Source organism: Asparagus officinalis, chromosome 4, assembly GCF_001876935.1.
Source record: "Asparagus officinalis chromosome 4, Aspof.V1, whole genome shotgun sequence".
In the NCBI taxonomy this organism is placed as follows: Eukaryota; Viridiplantae; Streptophyta; class Magnoliopsida; order Asparagales; family Asparagaceae; genus Asparagus; species Asparagus officinalis.
In genome coordinates, this window is record NC_033797.1 from 58,727,743 (window position 1) to 58,752,214 (window position 24,472).

General features: G+C 35.0%; 1 protein-coding gene across 2 annotated transcripts; it reads right to left on the reverse strand.

Annotated features, from left to right (window-relative positions):
- Nucleotides 228–23,916, reverse strand: LOC109837528 (vacuolar protein-sorting-associated protein 33 homolog). 2 transcript variants are annotated; one of them, XM_020405813.1, is made up of 23 exons: nucleotides 23,811–23,916; nucleotides 23,558–23,697; nucleotides 23,420–23,459; nucleotides 23,239–23,319; nucleotides 21,606–21,800; nucleotides 17,841–17,951; nucleotides 17,684–17,749; nucleotides 17,381–17,488; nucleotides 17,254–17,298; nucleotides 14,185–14,241; nucleotides 10,174–10,280; nucleotides 9,271–9,322; nucleotides 8,728–8,784; nucleotides 7,170–7,229; nucleotides 6,981–7,087; nucleotides 6,570–6,692; nucleotides 4,776–4,857; nucleotides 4,577–4,647; nucleotides 2,679–2,759; nucleotides 1,656–1,713; nucleotides 1,493–1,551; nucleotides 1,063–1,156; nucleotides 228–590 (listed from the first exon to the last, which is right to left on the reverse strand). In XM_020405813.1, the coding sequence occupies exons 2-23, from the start codon at nucleotides 23,608–23,610 to the stop codon at nucleotides 501–503; spliced, it is 1,797 nt and encodes a 598-aa protein (XP_020261402.1). In that variant the 5' UTR covers nucleotides 23,611–23,697; nucleotides 23,811–23,916; the 3' UTR covers nucleotides 228–500. The 2 variants fall into 2 exon arrangements, with proteins under 2 accessions (XP_020261402.1, XP_020261403.1); XM_020405814.1 differs by having other exon boundaries at nucleotides 23,558–23,709.

A 24,472-nucleotide genomic window follows, 5' to 3' on the forward strand; every position in this document is an offset into this window, starting at 1 on the left:
CATTAACATAAACACGCTCAATGTGACTGCAAGAACCTGGGAGCAAAATTGCTTCGGTAGTTATTGAGGGGGTAAACAAATTCAAAGATCAAAATGGGGTCAAATATTAAACAAAACCGAGTTGCTTATGAAGATTTAAGATCCAAGTATTTGACGGTTTGCATAACAAAATTTGCAAAAATGTAAGAGCAGATTTTACATTAAATCACAAATTAAGAAAAGGGTACGGAGTCAAAAAAAATAACAATAAATAAATAAAGATGATTCTCACAAGCATTACTATCCTGGAGCTATAGCTATTTACAAAAACCGCATGCATCCCCAAGAACATGAGGATGGTCATCCCAAGAGAAAGAAACAAGAATCATATAACAAGAATACATTTGATGCCAGATATGATGCCTACAAGGAATCAGGAGAAGACAAACAAGCTTTGATGGATAGCGCACTCTATTGAAGTGGGGTCTGCTTTAAGTGAAAGCTTTCAGTATTCCCAAAATTCATCTGCTGTTAGGAATGAGAGTCTCGAGTATGCTATTACCATTCACCATTTTGGTTGTGCCAACAATGAAGTCATAGCCCATTCCTTCCTGCAAAGCACAACCGGAGTTGCATCACTCATCAACCATAAAAAGCAGATGAAACAAATGTACAACGCTATGGATAGGACACGAGGTGTAGCGAGAGAATACCTACTAATTTGAGCATTTAAACACATCATGAAGAAAGCCCATCAAAACCCATGAGTTGGAAGTAAAAATAAATAACTATAAACTATAGTAACGTGAGAAATAAGCCTCCATCTATGGGAGTGCATTCAGTTGGGACTTTAAACAAGTACTCCGACCTGAATAAGCTACTGAAGGGGCGTAGATATGATGTTTTTCAATAACAATTCAGTTTAAGAAGAAAAAAACTATATGAGATTAAAGAAAAAGATGCACATCTTGATTAATACCAACGAGCATTGTTCACACTATTAAAGTTTTTTGTCAAAAAACAACCTCAGCGAAATCTCAGCTAAATTTCTGTCAAGAAGAAAGTACAAGATGAGAGTACTACCTGTGAACTCAGAAAACGAAGAGCAGCAACCTCTGCATAAGTGACCCCTCCAATAAAGACGACTAATGCAACAGCACGGCGTCCATCAGCAACCCTGTCAAAGTACTTTTCAGTTATGTTTGTACCTTTTTTCACTTAAGCAATGAACATCTTTAACCAAGACGTCCGTAATTAGGCAAATAGTACAGGATGAAATATCAAAGAGGCGTTTAAGTGGGCAAAGATCATTACCATTATGAGAGTATCCAACTAAAGCACGAAATAAATTTGCAAACATAATTTTTTATTATTATTAGAGAATATGTAGAAGCAATTTTCTTTTCTCCTTTAACATTTATAGATTTATGCCATTTCCTAAACTTAAATAGAACATCAACTGGAGTAGCTTACGCCAAAAAATCTTTGTATAGGTACGGAGAAGCATACACACCTGTCAAGAGTAGACTGTGCTCCTTGCACTGCATCAAATGAACTGCTAGCAGAACCAGCCTATTTATACACATGATAAGAAGAGCATTTTTTGTAGGATCATGAAATATAGACCTCTAGCTTCCTGTAAAGTAAGAAGACCATAATACCAAAGACAGACTTACTCTCTTTAAATCAAGGTGTGGTCCAGGCAACAGCTTTAGAATATCTTCGATAGATCGCCTGCAAGGAAACCTTCAATATGTCTACCAGCAAATGCACTTTAAAGTATCAGGTGTCCCAGATTATGGTATATCGGGTCTACAAAACCCACACTTCAGTGCACAAACATTAATTGGAAAAGGGCTTTTACATGCTTGGATCTTGGAATATGTTATGAGCACACACGTGTGCGCTCATACACATATTGTCTAGAAAGTGAAACATTGGGCCTATATATGTTCTTGGAGAATGCCTTTTTGACAAACATACACATAAGGTGGAATAAAAAGTTTGCCACATGCTCACAAATTGCTTGAAAGCTTGCATCTAGATATCTCATAAATTCAGTTTCCTTACTAACAGAATGAAGATTACTAAACATGGGATGCATCGTGCCAAAGGTAAAAATTGCTACAATCCCCACAGAGGTTGTTAAGTAATGGTACCTGTAGGTCCTGATATATTTGTTGTGTTGAAACAAAACTTCTTTTGTTCTTGATTTTCCAAGAATAAGAGATATAATAAAAGTCACAGATATATTGCAAAATGTAGAAAGATGGAATTTGTCCAATTCCAACCATAATTTTGAGCAACACGTTCATCTATGTAGTGACATCAAATAATTTTAGCATTAGCATCTCTTCAGAAATTTATGCAATAATGCATTGAATCAATTGAACTATCTAGTTAATAAAATTTGTTTCCAGCCCATTTTTCCTCTCTCATATTTTATCTCATCTATTAAAAACTCTAGTTTATCACGATGAAGTCATGACACAAGTTATGAGTCTATCCCTTGCTTTGATAAATGCATATAACTAGTTATAGACGACAAAAGTATAATCTAACCACATGTACTCCTAAGTATCAAAAAAGACATGGAGACATGTTAAAATATGAACAAATATGAAAAAGCATACGCAAGTGTTTTTCTTTCTTTTTCACATAAAGAATATCCGGATCAGCAAGTAAGAGAATATGCTTACCATCCAGATCTAATTGCATGTTGTACTAGGCGGATGCTAAGAGGGGCATATCCCGAAAAGATGTATGAGATATCATTGGGACTGCAATCAAGAACGAATATGCAATGACTTCAGTTAGTATTTCCAAGAGAATTTTTGTACTACGACTAATAATTACTGCAATAGAAATAAATACACACACCATGTCAATATTAAAACAAGTATACTTCACTTCCAAGGATATAAAGAAAAACAATTCAGCACTCACTTCGACAGAAAGTCTCAAATCGAATTTTAATACATATGTTTGAACAAATAAGATGATTAGTAAATCATACTAATCACTAATCATCGATTAGAAGGAAATGAAACAGGAAAATTGCAAGTTCAGAAATAAATTGCTCAAACTATAAACTGATGATTGGCAAGACCCTTAAATGATGATAACTTTAGCAGAAGTGAGAAAAACATGTGAAAGGTATCCCATCATCAACATGCAAGCCATAAAATGATTTCAAAACTAGAGTAATTTGAAAGAGAATTTTAATTAGGGTTTAGGATTGAATGGTCGTAGCATTATTCAGAGCTACTGCATACCCCAAAAATTAGCCAAATGTAAGTTCCAGAGAGGAAGGTACACTATATAATCTACTATTTATCAGATGATTGCAAATATACCATATCCCCCAGCATGATCATTTACTCTTTCTGAGTCGTATCTTGACAGGTACAACTTTATTATCTCTTCTGAAGGTTGTTTATAGAAATGACGGAAGTTAATGACTTATATCTTTTCTTATACCTCTAGCTGGAAGTTGTACGTACACCACAGTTCAGGACAGGGAGGTACACCACATACTCTACTAGTATCTAACTTATCATATGGTTACAAATCTACCATATCCCCCAGCATGATCAATACTCTTTCTGAGACGTACCTTGACTGGAGACGTACCTTGACTGGTACAACTTCATTTTCTCTTCTGATGGTTGTATATATATATATGATGGGGTAAGTTATATCTCTTCTTGTAAGTACACCATGGTTCAGGACAGGGAGATGGACCATATACTCCACTAGTCTCTAACTTATCAGATGATCACAAATCTACCATATCCCCGAGCCCGATAATGGCTCTTTCTGAGTCATTTCTTCACTGGTACAACTTTATTTTCTCCTCTGATAGTTGTGTATATATGATGTTCTACTTCTATCTTTTCTTATACCTCTAGCGGGAACATGTACGTAACTATGCACTTGTTTTGTTTTCCCCTATGTGATGCCATTTCTTCGCTAACTTGTAGCTGCTTAATGTTAATAGAATGACGCCGTGACTGTTAATAATGCAAGCTAAGTAATAGGGTTGATTATAGTCACAGGTCTGACCAAAAAAATAAATATAAAGTATCTAAAGCTCAGTTATTGTTATGAATAAATATAAAAATATATATAAAGTATCTAAAGCTCAGTTATTGTTATGAATGACTACATCATAAGTAAACTTTAAAAACAAGAACACTAGCTAAGAACAACCTCTGCTATATTTACACAAAAATATAATTAGATGTGTCATGTCAAGTGTGATCTATGTGTGGTAGTGTGTGTGCTACACGGATTTGCCTCGTGTCGGCGTGTCGGATGGCCGTGTCAGATCCGTGTCCGTGCTACATAGGTTCTGTCAATCCAATTTGAATAGACTACACAAAAGGCTAAAATCAACTGGTCTAAAATAATAAATAATCTGAACATTTGAAAGCATCAATAATAGCAACATAATACCTATCACAAACAAGAAATGATAAAATTTAAGAATATAAGAGGTTCACCATTCTCCATAACAGATATATTGTAAAATCCGAGCATGAATATAAGATATTGCATGATATAGGAAAAAAAATTATAAACAAATATTTAGTACTTGGGAGTGTCTGTCTCATCAGCAATAAGTTGCAGAGCTTTAGAAACAATTGGCCAGTTGCTTTTAGATTCCTGCAAGAAAAGTTCAAGTTCACACAGGCATATAGGGATCAAATAGAAAGATGATAACCATCCTACCAACACAACATACAATGCTCACAGGAAAAAGTTCGCTACCAACTAAAGGCTGCAGGATATACCTGTCTCCTTAGAAGCCCGGATTTTTCAAGATTATACAATGTGGACATATGCTCAAAACCATAGCTATGAAGCAGCTCCCGTCTAAACCAGAGAAGAATATACATTACACATATATATCAACACAGATGCCACAAAAAATTCAAGAATAATTAAAAAAAGGGATGAGCCCTTAGCTGATTGAAGGCCTGAAGAAGAAGACTAGGTATGCAATTCTTGATTAGTTGTTTATCTATTTTAGTGATCTTTAATATGAACTGATTGACTTCTATCTTACCGCCATTCACTAATTGCTGCTCCATTATCATAGTTGTAAGTGACATAATTTCTGTGATGAACAAATCATAATCAAACTAAAAAATTTATTCTCTCATAAACATGATCTAGGAGCTATCAACTGAACCTGTTAATAATTCAAAATCCCTTCAATGGAACTAGGTTTGTTACAATAGGCATTGTAACTCGTGTTTTTTTGGTCTTTGTTTAGCATTAAAGCAAGCTTGATACAGATTGTTGGTCCAGAACCGAGAAGTTAAAACTTTTAGATAAAATGGGATTTAACATCGTTCTAGAGCACCAGGAGCCATGAGATATTGGGTTCAACTCTCATCCCAATTTATAATGCTTTTCTAATGAGAGCAGTCAGATGTCTTTCCATGAGAACTACAGACCCAGCTTACAAGGAACGTCAAGTGTTACATTATCTCGATATAAACTATTAGCTATGACATCTCATCAGCTTCAGCTTCTCCTGAAGTGATTATTGGGAGTTCTCCACAGCTTTTTTGCCAACCCCCCCAAAAAAATGATTCTTTAGGCATTCATGTGCACGAATAAGCTTTTTGTTCCGTTTCATATTTTTCAGCTCGGTTGAGGAAATTATAGAAAAGAAGGTATGATTTATATTAACGAAGCAAAACACGTTCATCAACTTCCACACTTACAGGAACGTATCAAAGTGGCAGTAAATCTGCTCAAACGCAACCCAGAGCAAAATTATTGGAGAGGGATGCATCTTGCAGCATGTTATTTGTTACTTGCCAGTTACGAGGAGATTTCTTTTCTGAGATGGGAGACACATGACCCAGTGGGAATGACATCAACACACACACACACACATGCATGCAATGCACGTACACACGTATTCATATATGGAGAGATGGATGCTTGTGTTCATGTAAACATATATCAATCGGGGTGGATTTTATTCCTGTGTTTGGCCCTGCGCCCTTTGGGGGGGCACACCTGGGAAATCTGCGTTGGGTATGGAATTAACTCTCCACTCTTCTCTAACTCCAGACAAAACAAATATAATGCAATAAATTAAAAAAATTAAACTGAAAACACAATTTAACTACCTAAATAAATCTAGAAACACAAACAAGTCGATAATTTTATATTATCCTCCTAACTCTGTATGGGTACTGGCCAAAATTTATACCATGAACAATTGCAGCCTTGTTGCTTAAATTTTAGTGTGATTCTGCACAGCTCCTTCAAATTATAATCTGCTATGGTTAATGCATATCAGTATTAACCAATATTTAAGCCCTGATTTTCAAGCAACAAAATGCACTTTGAACCCATATCAATATAGAAGCAAAGCAGATGAAAAATGAAAGTGGAAAATATTCTGACTGCATTGAGCACTATGAAGTTTTTCTTGCATTTTGTTTTGAGCAAGTCATCAATCCAAATTGTAGACAAGAAAATTACTAATGGTTCTAACGCCATTATAAACAAGAGAAAAAGAACAATTATTGCAAGCATACGAAAAGCAGAAATTTGTAGCTCACCTCAAAGAATCGAAGTGTTTCTTAGGCAAACCAGAATTAGTAATGGAAAATAACACCAGTAGGCGCAAGACAGTCACGATAGGCTCCTGCTTGTGAATCATTTCCTCAATGTACTCGAGGCATCTGCAGTTTACCAGTATTCGCTAAGTGTTACTATAAGCTGTGTCAAATTCATGTTCCTGATCAACATCAAGAACCCCAAAGGGTCCAAATGCTAGCAAAAATTTGAAGAACAGGATAGGAATACAACTAAGAATACATCCAACAATGCACCAGAAATCAAGAAGCAAAACAATTGGACAAACATTAAAGTAAAAGCTTAAATCTATTAAATAAAAAATGTTGCATTTTCTCTATACATGAAGTTTGCAGAGGAGAGAGAAAAAAACACTGACGCAAAGTTAAGCTTACATTTCAAAGTTCTGTAACTCCAACATCGTCTGTTCTATGTCAAGTCTGGCATGAAATGATGGTTTACTTGTAAAAGTTTGCAAATGTTGAGCAAGATTTACGTGCCTCTGAATCAAAAATCAGAATGTATTAAACTTATAAGCTTCACGTACATACCTGAATAGGAAGGAAGGGACAATATCTACTTACAGCTATTTCTGGTAGTGAGTTCAACTTCTTCACAAAATCTTTCAGCTCAGATATTTGTGTCTGCCATTATAAAAGGCATGAAAGTAGTGATGCGTCACGTATTACAATACAGTCAAAATACTAATAACATAGCATGATTATGACTGACATAATAAAAGGCATGAAACTTCTGATGCATGACATATTACTACAAAGTCAAAAACAAAACCCTAGGTCCTAGAACTATGCAACAAAGACTTTCAAAAGCTCTCGCCATGAAAGTGATAAACTGAAAAACAAGAAGCTATATGTCGATGGTGCAGCACGGTGTTTTAAAAGATGCTAGCCAATTATAGATGCTAGCAGAATCAGTATATGCTTGATTAACATAAGACACGAATTGCTCAGAGTTTGATTCACAAATTGCCACAGTTGAAACATAGGGTAGCATCTTCTTATCTAAAAGCTCCAACGAACCAGGTTTTAACTATCCATTTTGATGGACAATGGTAGAAGTCAAATTTTGATGATTAAGATAAGTACAACTTGTGTATTAATCTATTTTGGAGCTTTTATATAGTTATTTATCTTGGAGATTATGATTTAATGTTACAGAATTAATCTCTTAACAGCTATGCCATTGCTTAGTTGTCTTATTTACCCTGACCCAACCAAAGGATTTGCTTACAGTAGTTAGTAGGCTTTGATGGAGACATCTTTAGCTGAATCTGGTTCAGATTGGGACCGACTAGGTCAGGCTTATCCATGCCATCTTCGACCTAAACAACCCAATTTGCACCATCAGAACAAATGGAGATAGACTTGCACATAAACACTGGATTGACTGATTTTACAATTTCACTCCTGTTATCCTTCACTTGCGAAAAAACCTGTGACCATGACTAGTGGTATGGGGAGTATGCCTACTGCCTATGGAATTTAACAGCTCATTCTTTGGTGAATAACCTTATGCCCGAGCCCAGTTATCAATCTTCTAGAAAAAGAAGATGCCATCTACAAAAATCATATTAAAGTCTGAAGCATGGGCGCAACAATTTAGTAAGTCGGTTTTTGGAAAAGGATACTCAAACCCTTTTTCTGGTCTCACTCTTAATCATTCTAGATCAGGATACTATTTACTACTTTCTGGTGGAACTACAATGAAAATGGAAACTGTTTTCCTTTTTGGAGGATAAAAGTAAAATTGTAGCCAAATCAAAACCTAGTTCTTTTGGAATTGTTTAAAGAATTTTAAACCGTACCCAAAAAAAGGAAAATAAAGGTGGTTCTATAAAACAAACAAACTAAAGGTGCTTCCAAGATTCAACTAGTTCATTCGCTTAGCATCTTGAGAAAACTTCCAAGCTAATATTGTGCTCAAGTAACTGTCACACAATTAAGAGGTAACAACTTTCTCATCTTAGAACAAGTACCAAGTAAAACTCGAGAAAAGATTTCAAGGAAATAATAACAACAGTACTGATAAGCTTCAGTCTCTATAGTAAAATATTGCAGATATAATAAAATAGTTCGAATATAAATCAGAAGATGCTAAATGAAGCTTAAGTTTAGTCCTTACTGTAGACTTCACTTCTGCATAGTCTTGCTGGATTGAAGTTGCTTTTTGGCGCAAAACCTGAAATTAATGCTCACAAAGTACTTTTAAGAATATTTATTTATTTATTTATTTATTTGTGTGTGTGTGTGGGGGGGGGGGGGGGTTATTAAACCCTCTAGAATCAATAGCATTTTCATGAGCTTTTGTTATCAAAGAAATGGTAAGGAGATTTAAACATTTTATAGTTTGGAAAATGGAAATGATTTTAATTATATTGTTAACTCAAATTTTCATGAGCCTTTGGCTTCACACCTAGAAACAATGGTTTCACGCCTTAGAAAAACCACACAAGCTTTTAACTCAAATTTTCAAAAATTCTTCATAATCTAAATTCTACGAAAGCATAACCCATATATATAGGGTTTAAAAATCTTATCTCTACTACAAAAATCAAATAAGCTTCTAATCCTAATAACACTTCATCCAGCTGGAAACAAGTTATATACATGGAGAAAGAGTAACGATCTAGAAAAGGAAAAAAAACGTTTAAAGAAAATCACCAACCTGCACAACAACTTCAAAATTGAGATCTCGAATCTCCTTGAACAACTTGTCACTGAAACATCAAAAAAAGTTGCAGAAGAAAAACATAAGTATCCTGCACTTATGAATCATTTCATCACAATAATGTAAATGAGGAGATTCAAACTTAAGAGAACAAACCAACAATAACAGAAAAGCCTTCTACCAAATTTTCAGGGTCGGTTAAATCTATGAACATAAATAAATAATATCTATGGAAAAAGCAAAGGTATGATATTTATTACTAATATGCCCTCTGGTGGAAAATATAAACATATAGGCTGCCCTTAATAGTTAGAAGACACATGCCGACCCAACACAAGGGTTAAGCACAAGAATTGATGGTTATGGTTATAATGTAAGGGAAGATGAGAGGAAACACCATCTTAGGTGACAGAATTAGAGAAATATCAGAGATGAAGCATTTTAATACCACTAAATTTGACGAACCATCAGCGTCTATATTATGATATAGTTTGCCAGGGTTCACGATGATGATTTAAGACATGCTAGCCTCAGGCCTAAGTTGTAATTTTTTTCATAAGAATTATAAACAATGAACATATCATATTACCAAGAAAAAGCTGCTCCAGAAGAAAAAGGTAAAAGAGATCTAAAGTTGCAGTAGTGTCGCACACACTAATCTTCTCCTAGAATAAGATTTTGGGTGGTATGTCCATGGTAGTATAGAAAATGTGAAGCATTAATTGCCAACTTATTCGCATGCATGTATATAACCCATGTGAAAAAAGTCGCATGTGGCTACTGTGCGATTTTGTCAAATTGTATGCTTCCAGCAGGGGGAAAAAAGCAATATAATCCCTTAAGTAGAATATTTATCATATAAGATGATGTAAAATTAACCGAATTCTTCTTGCTTCTTACCTTGAACTAAGTGGGACCTTAACCTTTTTCACATCCTTTTTCCCATCTTGTTGGGAACCCATAACAGATGCATCAACCTCAACCGAGCTGTTATTAATTTGCAAAATCTGTAAAGAGAACTATTAGAAAAGCCTCACATAAAAAATACCCAGTCACTGATATTCAAATGTAGAAAAAATATTAACAAAATAATTTGCAAGTGCTACCAAGTAAAGCAGAAGAAAATCATAAATCAGCAAAGTATACACTTAAAAGAGCAATCTCATTTGCCAAGCAGGAAAAATTATGTATTATCAGCACATAATCTTATATAAATGCATGATATTAACAGAAAAGCGCAAAATATTCAAATGAAATGAACCGATGAAAGGGAATTATCCCGATTTGAATTTTTTTAGTATTATATAAATGATAAAAATTAGACCATATACTAATGCAATAACTTATATCAAACTATAACTCAAGACAACTAGAGTTAGAGACATATCAAGAGAACCGGCAGCATTAGAAGCACAAGCTTACCGACCTGCTACTACAAAATTTGAAAAGAATAGTGAGAATTGGAAGGGAAAAAAAGAATTGAAAAACTGAATAGATACTCGCATTCAACAAACGTCATGCCATGACAATTGTGCTCTGCTTTGAATGTCACCACTATGTTGCTATCGTTCATCATCATCACCTTGCTATTTAAGCCATGCTTGTTTTTTATCCTGGGACTAGCGGGTATTGTAATCCCTGGATTATACTCATGGACTGTACTAGCCTGAGACTGTTACAAATGTTTGTTTTCGCACGGACTAATGATTAGACTAAGATAAAATAATTCAGACTAGTGTTTGTTTTCAGAGGGGTCATGATCGGTCAGACTAATATCATAAACAGAATGACCTTTTCGTCCTCAAGTCAACTAATACTATATTAATGCATCTGTTTAGTAACAACTTCAAAGTAGATCATAATTTTTCACTACATAATAACATTTGTGATTAAAGATAATATTTTATTTATTAAAGTTGCATAATGAAAAGGATCCAGCTCTAGAAAGCAGTAAAATTGTTTCTTGGTTGTATCCTCTACTTTCTGAGCAAAAGGTGTCAACAATCCAATTGCCATGCTAAGGCCTTCTTCAAGGCTGAACACTTCTATATCTAGTGAATAGAAATATAATTAACTAGATTATCATTATGTATAAATTTGTTTACAATCCATCATATAGCATAGCAGAAACAGGGACAGAGATATGAGGAGGCCAATCATACATTCTTTCTTCGGAAAAATAAAGATGAACCCGTCGAAGCTGTCAAAAATAATGCAGCCACAAAAGTCTAACTGAGAAAATGCAAAATGAAAGAAGAGAACAGATAGAATGAATAAAAAATAAAAAAAATCGATGGAATGTATAGGTGCGGGTTGGGTGGGTTTATTTTAGTTCCCATTTTGGGTATTAATGAATCTCTCCTCAAGAATAGTCTGGGCTGGGTAAGGAACAAACATAGGCTTAAAAGGTGTGTCCAGACTATTTAAAAATATTACTCCCACTAACAGAAAAACAAACATGGCTTTAGTTGAATGGAGGCTCTTCACTCTAGGTTTTTGAAGAGGAAAGAAATCAACAATAGCATTAGGGAAACATAGGACTGTGACTTGAATTTTAGAAATTTATTATAATAGTGGGTCTCAATTTCAAGTGGAACGTGCATGCAACCATTGTTGGATTTGGACCGGATTTCCAAAATGAATGTGCACCTGTGTAACTGACTAAGAAGCAAATAACCATAATGGGTCAGATTAAACGGTCTGACCGTACAAAGTGCATAGTACTTAGTAATTATCTTTACAAAAATTTGACATACAAAAATTTGAATTTAAATTGGAGATTTGGACCCAAAAATACCAAATCAAGCTTATAACCCCAGTCTTACCTGAGACTGGGATCTACGAGAGAGTGGACATATCCATGAATACAGGCTACAGCAGTTCCTCATGTATGTATGCATGCATGGCCACATGTGCATGTAAGAAACACAGATACATAATTTCAGCATCTAGGAGTATTTGTGTGAGAATGTTCCCCAAAATCAGCTCTATCTGGTGAACTTTCCTTAAGATGTACTATTAAGGCCAATAACCCAGCCTAGTTCTAGATTACCTCCCACAGAAACTCGTCGTAAAAGCAAACAAAAATCGTTATCTGAATAAACATAATAAGAACCTAAGATTCAAACAAAAAGTATGTTTCAATTTTATTTTATTTGTGACAGCTTATCCATTTAATCATAAGTTGTGTCAACGAACCCCGTCACTACATCAAAACTTTAAAGTTTTAATGAGGGGAGGGTTATAATTTTATACTCTAACATGCCCGTCCCACGTTGAGAACCCTTTTATGGGCCGAAATCTGGACTCACAAAGCGGCGTCTTTTTTTAGAAATTTGTGGTTAGTAAGACTTGAACCAGGATTGCTCAAATATCATGTCAAAAGACTAACACTACACCAAAACTCCCAAGTTATGGTGAGGGTTAAAAGTTATAAATTATACTATAATGAACTTGACACCAAATTCGAGCCAAAAGCATGAAAATAGATAGAGAATTTGATATCCATGGTGAAAAGCGGTTCAAAATGGATGTCCAAGTAATGTAATTTCTGAAATCAGTATTCAAACTAAAAGACTATGTAGCCCAAACGTGCATCAAGAAGATAATAGGAGCCGTTTCGTATAAGCATATGAGCAAATTCAGAGGGAAAATTACAGCAACTAAGGCCCCAATTGATTGACAAGAAGTACCAAAAGCAAGTAGATCATCAAAGTTATTACTTCTAAAAGTATGTAAGGCCCCAATTGATTGACAAGAAGTACCAGAAGCAAGTAGATCATCAAAGTTATTACTTCTAAAATTATGAAATAGGAAGTAACAGAAGAACTACTTTTTTGTTTGTTTCACATAATTTTAGAAATAGTAGAAACTATATTTCTTCCACTTCATTAACTTTTTGTTTGGATGGCAATTATTGATATAAATATTATTAAGAAGAGAGAAAGAAGATCTTTCGGGATTTTATTTAGAAAGATAGAATATGCACATAATACAAAAGTTGATATTATTCCTAAAGTTACTCAGGATTCAGCTACTTTCGAGGTACTTCCGAGTTTTTAAGGGAGGAAAAATATTTAAGTAGGCATGACACGTAGGCGTCACATCTTTATAGAAATATTAGAAGTAGCTTTTCTAGAGAAATAAATAGACTTTTTTGCTTAGAGATAGCAAAACCAGCCTCTACTTTTTTACTTTAGCAACTTCATAGTCACTTTCGTGCAAACAAATAGACCATAACTAGCGGTGTCCTAAACAAAAATTTTCTAGCCATTTGCAAAGACATAAGATTATGAAAGATCTCCAAAAGGAGAAGAGGGTGGTTCTCATTTTTTTCCATCTAACATTTCTTTTTCTTTTTCTTTTCCTTTAAGAGGCGAGAGAATAGAAATTTCAGTGAGCTAGGAGTATATCACATCACATGTAAGTAAAAAAACATTGGGATCAAAACTCAAAAATCACTCATATGCATCAAATGGTAAGTATTTTATCAGCAATTGGAATACAATTTGTCTAAAGAGTTAGATGTAATAGAAAGCTAATGCTAAATGGGATAAATTTCTCTCTTTCCACACTTCAGTTCAGTGCATGGATGGAAGTCCTCAAGTGAGAGCAACTAGTATTGGAAATACATTTCTTTCAACAATAAAGTTATCAATTGTATGGACCTCCACCTGTCAGATATTATTTGCAAAGTTTTTTCTCACTGTCTTTGTTTTCAAGTACGTCCAAGTGGTAATTGCATCTATGTTAAAACAAAATAATATGTTCTGTAGTATCAGCTCGACATGTGATGTTGTTGTATACAAATTTTGTAGCGCATGAGGTGTTCCGAGGAGATGTCCAGACCCTCGCAAGTAATAAATTCAGATGTGATAACAGAATTATTGCCTAAAAGCAACCATCACTAACCTCATCCAGTAATCCTTCATATGTTAACTGAAAGCACATTGGTGTCACCATATCAACCTGCAGACAAGAATGTATCCATAACTCATAAACAATATCTATACTATTGCATAGAATTTGCAAATTGATGAGCAAATGACTAGAGAAAAGATGCATACACAATTACTTGGTCAGTCTTTGGGTTAACATGAATGCCATAAGTAAATAATTTTTTGCTAAATAGCGATCCACTATTCTGAAGCCTAATTACAATTTGATGCATTATATTTTTCTAGTTTACCTAAAAAGACGAATGTTCCTAAAAAAAGTATTCATATTTCCTTCATTCATGCTCTTGTTAGGCTACAACAGAACAGGTTCTTTGGCAAGAGACAAAACTGTACAAAAGATTGTGTGGGTTTTTTTCTTGGCAGCCTTCCCATGCAGTCTTAAAAAAAATAATTTCAGTTAAAGATGTAGGTCATTAGGAGTCTCTTCTTTAAGATAGGATTCAGCAGACCTTAACCTAATAGGTAGTTAGTTAATTGCGGGGTCCATTATTATCAAAATTATGGGGGAAATAAGGTAGAACATCAAATATGGAATTCAAAAGGTTTTAGATGTCTACTAAATTTAGGTTCCAAATGAGTCAGAGAATAACTAAGATCAGTCATGGAACTTCAAGAGTTTTATGTTTTTATCATGTAATACGATTATATAGTTGATGAAATATTAGGAAAATATCACAAATAATTTTTTTAAACGTGTTTTATGGTAGATGGAGCTCCTGTGTATCTCACCTTCCTTTCATCCCTAATGTTTTTGCACTATTCCTAAACCTTCATACACAAACAAAAACCAGTGAATACTTGTAAAGGAGGATATCCCTCGTGCGTCAATGGAATGCTCTAGTGGAAAGTCTGAACTACTCATAACTATACAAGGTGCACACTGCATGCACATAGGTCATGTCCACAATATTCAAACCCAACAACCAACGCTCACTTGTAACTTGAGATGAGAACAAACACTTCGTCCTGACAAGGAAGATACATGAAGGTACTCTTAATACAAAGTAACACAGAGCACTAGTCCAAGGGATTGAGAACAAGACTAAACACAGGCTAACATGTAAAGAAACATTACATGTGAGTCAAATTCCTTTAAGGTTACATATGAGCTATGAGTGTACAACTTACAATGACCAAATAGCGCATGTCAAATACTACAGCCTAGTTCGAAACCATTTAACCTAGCGAGAAAACCACTGAAACATGAACAAGATGTCACTTCATCATAGTGACAAAAGAGAACCCTTTACAGATGCCCAAACAAGTATAATTTCATTGTGAAAGTGATTTTCTTATGTAGATACACCAGACATTAAGGACATGTCCAATCCTTGCTACTACAGCCACGTACTCAGATGTGGTAACTTCTAGTCACTAACACATAGCAAATCATCGTAACTGAGCTCCTACAGTCGTTTGTATGTGTCTTTGTGATCAAAGTTATTGATAGTGGATAGCATCCATAGTGATGAGACACTGCTAAGGCTATTTCAGGCTATAGCGGCAAAATAGTGATAAAAAGCGTAAAGTCAAATAGCAGTCCAATTTAAATATGTATAATTATTCAAACACATAAGAAAATTTTTAAAATTCTATAAATGCATATTTTGATTTATAGAGATCCTAAGGAGAAGAAAGAGAACTCAGTAAGCTTTGCATTCACAGAGGCCGCGGAGAAGCAGGAGAGGCAGTCAGAGAGGGGGTTTTGGGGTTGAAGTGGAGTAGTTGGAGAAGGAGAGGTAGGAATTAAGGTGGACAGCAGTCTGCGAAGGGTTTTGGGGTTTGAGGTGTTGTAGTTTGAGAGATAGAGAGGAGAGATTGAAGTGGAGTAGCCGGAGAGGGAGAGTAGGGGGTTGCTGGCGACGAAGTTGGTGGAGGGAGACGAGAAGAGGCAGTGGAGTTGATGGCAATCGTGAGATTTAGAATTTTTTTTCTTTGCCTTTTGAGATCGAATCAGAGAGGGGGGAGAGAGAGAGAAATGAAGCTGAGGGGGTTTTAGTTAATTACGGGTCAGGTACGGGTCAGGTTTGAGTCGGATATTAAACTGAGAATCCATAATGAACACTCCAAATGTCACTATTGCTGAGTAAATAGCGAGCATAGCGCTATATTCCACCGCTTTCGCTGATATCATTGCAAGTAGTGGGCACTAATGCAATTTGCGGCACTATAGTAGCGCTATTGGGCGCTATTTTCAACCGTATGTGATATAGCAGGCAATCCTTTTCTTAGCTAACACATTCGACAACACATGGAATTCCTAATAACATTCTCCATGGAATTACATGATAACCATCATCCTTACAAGAACAACATAAAATAAATCACAAAGTCACATTGTACCACATCCAAAGACAATAGCCTTTATAGACCACAGTGCTTGCAAAGTCCATCATGAGTGGTACAACACAGTAATCAGATCCAGAAAAGGTTCCAAGGTTGTTACAAGGCAAACAGTCAAAAGAGGAGTTTAATCATGATTGTATAATCTATTCTCTTCCTGGTATGGCAATGACAAAATACCAATAGTCAAAAGAGGAGTTGAATTCCTTTCTATATTAAATTTTACTTGAGTAGGGAATAACTAAGTTTGTCGAATTTCAGCAACTAAGACTCGATTCTCATGTATGAACCTCCAGATTCATTAAAAAAAATCTGAAACTAATTTATCCAATGCTTTATCGAGATGGGATGATCTTGATCTAAATTTTTTTTAAAACATTCTTTTCAACAATCCAATAAATTTGAAGTAGGGGGTCACATCTCGAGATGGTGGTTTGAGAACATTTGTAAACGGTTAATCTGTATGATAAGTACTTAACATCTTTCTCATCAATATGTTGATATCATGATCTAGTGAAACCTCAAAGTTCTATTCAAACAAGGGAAATTTAACCTCAAAATGGCAGCATAAGTAGGTCTACCAATATTAACATCAATGCACAGTAGACAGAAGCAAATACTAGTTTTAACAAGAAAAGCATTTAACCGCACAATAATATGGAAGGGGCAACATGCTTACCTCCCTATCTATCAAGATGAGTGTATTTATCTCAGAAATTCCAACCTGAAGCAACAAAATTCATTTATAACTGCACATGTTATATGCCAACCTAGAAAGTGAAGGAGGTAATAAGATGTATAATTACATCGGATGGGATAACTGACTCCTCCACTTGCATCCTATTGAGAATACCAGCAACCTTTGTTGAAGATTTGCCTTTAGCCCTCACACTTGGTATGACTCCAAAGGATAACTGAAATATTTAATAAATGAACAAATATAGATGAGATTTACATGAAAATACAAGCATATGGCATGTTGTTTTGACAAGTACAATGGAACCCAAACTTCACAAGCTGTATGCTACTATCTAGTAAGTCAATGGACCAAACAAAATATGCGCACAACATAGCTTGAGACTACAAATATGGGGGAAAGTTATAAGTACCTCCAGCTTATGAATGGCTTTTGCAATATGCCAAAGAGGACTCAAATCACCATCCACATGACACTCCTATGAATTAAATAACAATAAAGATTAAAAGATATGAAAACTATAAGCATCTTGAACAGACAAAAGAGTATATCAGACATTTGCAATCTACCTTAAAAGCAAGGTCAAGTTCAAAAGATAGTACATCCTCATCCAATGGCAATGTGTACAAAGGATAATCCCCCAAAGTTATCAGATTACGAACACTCGCCTCTTCAAGAATCTAAAATGATAAAAAAGATAAGGATAATTCATCAAAAAACCATCGGTATCAATGGATATCAATTCTTAATTTCAAATTGAGTCTCAATGCACCTTATGAATATCAAAAGTCACAAAAAGGAGGAATATGGACCATTGCGATCATAAATAGATTATCACTTAGAAGAAAGGTTTAAAATGTCCACAACATTAGGGAGTTTACAGATTAAAAATGAGAAGCAAGCATGAAACTGTTAAACGTGCATGGCGACTTAAGATGGAGTTTCCATAAACAGTTAAGTAATGCGGAACGAAAAAGATAAACTTTAATTCGAATATAATCTAAGAATTTCGCGAAAAAACGTTGGATGAGCAGAACCATAAATAGTGCTCGGGTGAACAATAGCCCATGTATAGTAACTTGAGCGAACAGTAACTTTTTCCTTTCTATTGAAATGAAAAGCCCAATGAAAGAAAGATAAAAAAACGAGAAAAACATTGATGGTCAGACCGTACTTACTAAGATAAAAAAACGAGAAAAACATTGATGGTCAGACCGTACTTACTCACAGACATCTAACTGTTAGTTAAGCCGGTTTCACATGCTGACGCTTAAGCCTTTGGCTTCACACCTAGAAACAATGGCTTCACGCCTTAGAAAAACCACACAAGCTTTTAACTCAAATTTTCAAAAATTCTTCATAATCTAAATTCTACGAAAGTATAACCCATATATATAGGGTTTAAAAATCTTATCTCTACTACAAAAATCAAATAAGCTTCTAATCCTAATACAAGTTGAATTCCAACTAATACGATCTTGCTAGAATTTAAATGCAAATAGAGTTCTAATTTAAAATTTAAAATAATCAAAAATATCCTAACAAACTTATCTATCCTAACTAGTATTTCCGCCAGTTGAGGATTCTTTAACCAAATTGGATTTGACCTTCAAATTGTCCTACATCAGAAAGTCTATACAGATAGACATAAAATTAATGCATGCATGTATATGTATATACAGAAAATATAACATGTGATAGGCAGTGACTATTAGTAAGAGTTAATTGTTTCCAAAAACTTTAAGTAAAATTAATTTCTTCTATAACACTTACCTTTTAAACAAATAGCCTTCACATTTTTTATTGAAATTTCTTTTAAGACCCTGCAGTTCTACTCTATTCAGTACTTATTTTACTTAACCATAGATATCAAGTTTTCCAGAGAAACAGTGACAAATACAACAAGAAGAACAACAGCAACAGCAACAGCAACAGCAACAGAGCCTTTATCCCAAAATTTGTGATCGGTTATATGATCCTACTCTTCTATTCAGTTCTGTTGAAGGGATTATCTCCTCCACTAAGTTATGCGTTACCATATCATTCTTAATATTTTCTAGCCAGGTCCTTTTAAGCCTAGTTTTAATCCTTCTTACTCCATTAATTATGATCTTACCGCTCCTCGCAACTGGTGCATTTAGTGGTATATAGCTGACCTAAAAGCCACAAGAACAGCAAAGCTCCAGTTTTCACTTAAAAAGATGAGACATTCCGGAGAACTTGCATAAGTAATAAAGGGACCAGAAACCATTTTCCGTGAAGCTAAATGTTATCACAACTTGGCATATTCAGATACAACAAGCCCATTTCATTCATATGAAGATCACTCAGTTTGAGACTTTGAGAACATGTAGAGAGTGCAGGTGCATTAGTATCAAACCCTCCGGATGTTCAACTTCAACCAAATGGACCTTTCTTCAATTAGACATAATGACCTAGGCGCTCCCAGGACCTAGGCAGGCGGCCTAGGTACTGCTTAGGTCCGCTTTTTAGAACATTGGATAACATAAACAAAATGTTTAGAATACACCTTGATTCCACACTCCTGCAAAATATAGATCTATTTATTATCATCTAGTTCATTAAATTTTATATATAGATGATTAGGTTGCCAGAACCAAGGGCATTCTTTCTCCAATAATTGAAATGGTGATGACGTTACTGCTTTAGTAAAGCTATTTGTATTTATAGGCATTAATTATCTTTTCACCAGTATTTACAGTATTTTTCTTGCACATAAAAATCAGTTAGCTTCCAGCCTTCAATATAGGATGCAAACAGAAGCCACATCTCACAACCAAACCCATGAAAGAATGAATCATGTGCAGGTACCTTTCCTTAACCTTATTGCCTGCCATCTAAGTAATGTAAGAGTTAAAGTTTTCCCTTCAGAATAAAATAATTACAAAAAGGAAGTACATGTAAATGAGAAAGTCAAAGATAATGGCACGTTTGAAAAAGGCAAACATTTTACAATAATGAAGACAAAGCAATCAGAAAGATAGAATTTGCCAATACACGCAACAGCCCCTAACAAATTTTCCTCTCAAAAAACTGTGTCAACATAGTTGTAAAAGACAAGTCCTAACCAATGTTAAAAATAACGAAAATGGGTTATGTAACGCTTGACCTCTTGTTAAGGGTTAAGGAAAAAAAACGCAAAAAAACATAACACATAACATAGGTTATATTGTTTATCAATTATTTAGATATTTTATAAATAATAACAATTCATAATAACTTTAATACTTAGAATCATTGAATTTTTCAAACATAACATCACAATTATCAAATATAAAATATAGTACCACAATTTCTTAACAAAAATTAGTCATATATGACTAACAATCATTTCAAAAAGTATCATCAAATGATCGAATATGTTAACATCATCAAGTTTGAGGCAATAAAAATAGTCTAAAATTAAGCAAACACTTACAACCCTCGAATTCTTAACTTTACAAAAATATTCTAATTCCTAATCAAGTTCACTACATCAACCAAACGGTCCAAACTAGACATGATTATGTAACAATAGTAACAAATTTTGTATACACAGAGATTGTATGCAAACTTAATTTCACAAAATCTAGTATTAGCTAAAAATTAAAAACTAAAACCTAACCAAAATCAAGTAATAACTGAAAGTAATAATCTCACCAACACAATTAACCCACTACTTAAGTTTTGTACTCTAATTCTGTGACGGATCTTAAAAATTATGCTGAAGGGTAAAGTAATGAAGCAACAACTTTGACATGATTTAGGGTAAATTGACAATAGAATATATTAAAATTTGGAAGATAATTTAAGAATCACTATTTATTTAAAGGATGTAAACTGAGATGCCCAACACATAACTGAAAAAATAAAAAAATTTATCTCACTGGAGTCGCAAAAGCTGCTAATAGCCGGAGGAGTTTCAAAGGAGGCAAAGAGTTAGGATTTGGGTTGGAGGAGGCGAAGAGATCGCATATTCGTAGGAAGAGAATAGGGTGATCATGACTAAAAGGGGTAGGGTTTAAATGATTTGGATGGTCGAGATGTATTCACGCATCCGAATTAGAGATTCAATTTAACCTTAAAAAAATCCATGTTAACTGATTATATAACGTAATGCATATCTAACAAAATATAACGTGTTTTTTCTGCGCTAAACAGTTTCAGCATTAAATGGGTGTGTTACATAAAAAGAGGGCACCGGTATGTTACAAAACATTGATATATTGTACAACAATGCAGCTTGGGTAGCATTAACAAAGTCGTTAAAATTTTACTTGAATGTGTCACTAGTGAAATCTAAACATAACACAAAATTTCCAGAAGAAATTCACCTTCTCACAAGCAACCGTGGAGCGTGGAACAAAATACACAGAATACTCCTTGTTAAGTCCTTTCGATAGATCATTCTGAATATTTGAGGAAATAAACTTCATCAAGTTAGGCTGCGAAGGGACAAGATAAACAACTTTGCTACTTTCCGTTTGTACAGGTTCCTCAGATAGATAACGTAGTTCAGCACCGCTTTCCTAATCAAAATGCAAGATAACCATAATAGTAGTGTCAGGATCCTGTTCTGCTTCAGCATGTGAAATGCATTAAAGAAAAGGAGGAGGAAGCAGAAAAGTCGCAATAAAATGGTGTAAAATAAAACAAGTTATCAACTATGGTAAAGAAACATGCAAATAAAAGTAATATGCTTAACAAACAAACAATAGAAGGTACCCCGGAAACTATATATTAAGGCAACTATTCTTGAATTATAATTCATAAGAAACTCCACATTCATTTAGAACACAACTACTAACAAAAGAGAGGTGTCAGAAACCACAAAAATGAAATGCTGGATAAGTAAGAAACCACACAATTGTATATATTTTATTGTTAGGCATTTATATGATGTGGATCATTTTAACATTACAAATGTTTAAGTTGAATTGCACAGAATATATATACTTTCAACTTTGATGGGGATCCTAAACATTCCCACCAGGCAGTCTCCAATATAGGTTGGAGTGCATCTTGAAGCGGATTGGATCCTAGGAATAGAAGTTGAGCATTGGTGATTGTTTTTCCATAGCATCGCAGGCCCTGTAAAAAAACCACTAAGGAGCAAAAGGACCACTCCTTATCCCCACACAACCCAAAGGAGGGGGTTTGAAAGTGTTATATTTATGAGAAGATCATAGCCCCCATATTGCAGAATGCCTATAGCCATATGAAATTCAATATCAAGTTTGAACAAGGTTTTCTGATATGATATATTTTTGCTAGTCATAGAATTGAAAATGGAAATTTTGGCTCTTGCCACAACTTCAATTACTTAGTCAGGCCTCTGTAGATAGCATGTGGTGTTTATTTAGTGTGACTGATATATTTTCCGAGTTAAAATCTAACATATTATTTACTTAACACTCAATAGCTATGACATTATATCTTCTCTTACTCTGTCTTATCCTGCTTTTATATAACAATACCAAACAAAAACAACCTTGTTAATTTCTTCCTTAAGAAACATAACCACAGACTCATCCATTTTGTTCTTCATGTAATTGTTGATCATGCCAATATGATTCCATCTGCAGTTAACCTCAGGTCGTGCATTTGGGAAGAATTTCTCTTTCCAGGGGAAATTAATCCACTTTGTTAAATTCCCTTCCTCGACTATGGTTCATTTTGGCAAACAACCCCTATGTGAATTTGATGGGGTCCTCAGATTGCATAGTCTTAATATCATGATCAAATATACCTACATGCCAATTTTCCATAAAAAGTGGATAACAATGCCATTGCTTGTAGGTACCTTACCAAGGAATTTATTTCGGTTAATTCTCATGCAAACCCTTGTCAACATCAAAAAGCCCAACCTCATTAAATAACATGAAAACTTGGATACTAATGATCATTTCTCTTTTTTCTATTGATTGGACCTAAAGCTAAACAAACTAAACAATACAATTGACACACCTTGAGGAGTGAAGTCTGAATCAATAGTGAGAGCGAACCCGCGAGCTTCGGATCAATGACGAGGCATTTCTTTCCACGAACCTAAACGTTATAACAAAGTAATCTAAGTAAAAATTAAAAAAAGACAGAATTCGAGAGAGAGAGAGAGAGAGAGAGAGAGAGAGAGGAGAGAAAATCTCACATTCTTCAAAATGTTGAGAAGATCCTTCTGAGATTGCTCCCTGATAAATTAAAAAAAATAGAAACAAAAAATCGATAAAATACCCAAATATGACAGAATTAAGCGAAACAAAGAAGAGGAAGAGGGAAACTGGGGCACCTGAGAGAAGCGAGATTGAGAGGGGAATTGTCGAGATTAGGGATTTGAGCCATGAGAGAGAAGCTGAGCTGATTTCGATTCGAACTTGGTCACCAGAGACTGTCTCTGGGAGTCGCCGGCACAAGAATAACAAGGACAGACTGGAAAAAGAGCTGGTTAGTGGAGGGGAGAATCAAATTCAATCAAATGTGCAAACTATCTTACAAAAATTCTCGCATCATGTACAATTCATCAAATACACAAATTATCTTACAAAATTAAGGGCTGCCTTGTCGCCGTTGTAGTCAGGGAGGCGGCGGCGGCGGCGAGAGGATCGACGGGCGTCGGAGAGGGAGAGTGAGGGGGGCGGTGGAGCAGGAGGCGGGTGAGGTCGGGGCTTGGAAAGAGAAGCCGAAATCAAAGGCGGAGGCCGAGTCCCGAGCGAGTGGGCCGCGGCGTGAGCGGAGGCGGGGCAGACGACGAAGCGATGGGGCCCGGGCGCGGAGCAGATAACAGAGAGAGAGAAAACGTCGAGGTGAGGGAGAAAATAATGACGCCAGCTATCTAGGGGTGTAGTCGGTCCGCATAGAGCTCGGATACGATAACTTTCATATCCACATCCACCTTACTCATTTCTACTCAATACACGTCAGCAAAGAAAATTTTATGTCCATGTTCGCTAAAATCGGATACAATAATAAATATATATATATAGAGATGTAAAAGTAGATATGCATATGGATACAAAACAAAAATGAGAAAACTAGATAATATTGAAAAAAATATAGTTCATGTGATACAAAGAGTTCGTTAATATGTTCATTATAATTGAAAAGCTAACATTAGACATCTTGATCATCAAAATTAACCCTAAATCCATAATTTAAGAATTAAAACAATCGTAAGAGTATGACAAATATGTGTTCGGATATTTTA

Excerpts from the sequence above, each read along its gene's own strand:
- LOC109837528 (XM_020405813.1), bottom strand. The coding sequence starts at position 23,610 with ATGGCTCAAATCCCTAATCTCGACAATTCCCCTCTCAATCTCGCTTCT. Across the intron at positions 1,714-2,678 it reads CATGCAATTAGATCTGGATG|GCGATCTATCGAAGATATTC; the intron begins GTAAGCATATTC and ends GTTTCCTTGCAG. Across the intron at positions 591-1,062 it reads TTCGTTTTCTGAGTTCACAG|GAAGGAATGGGCTATGACTT; the intron begins GTAGTACTCTCA and ends TGTGCTTTGCAG.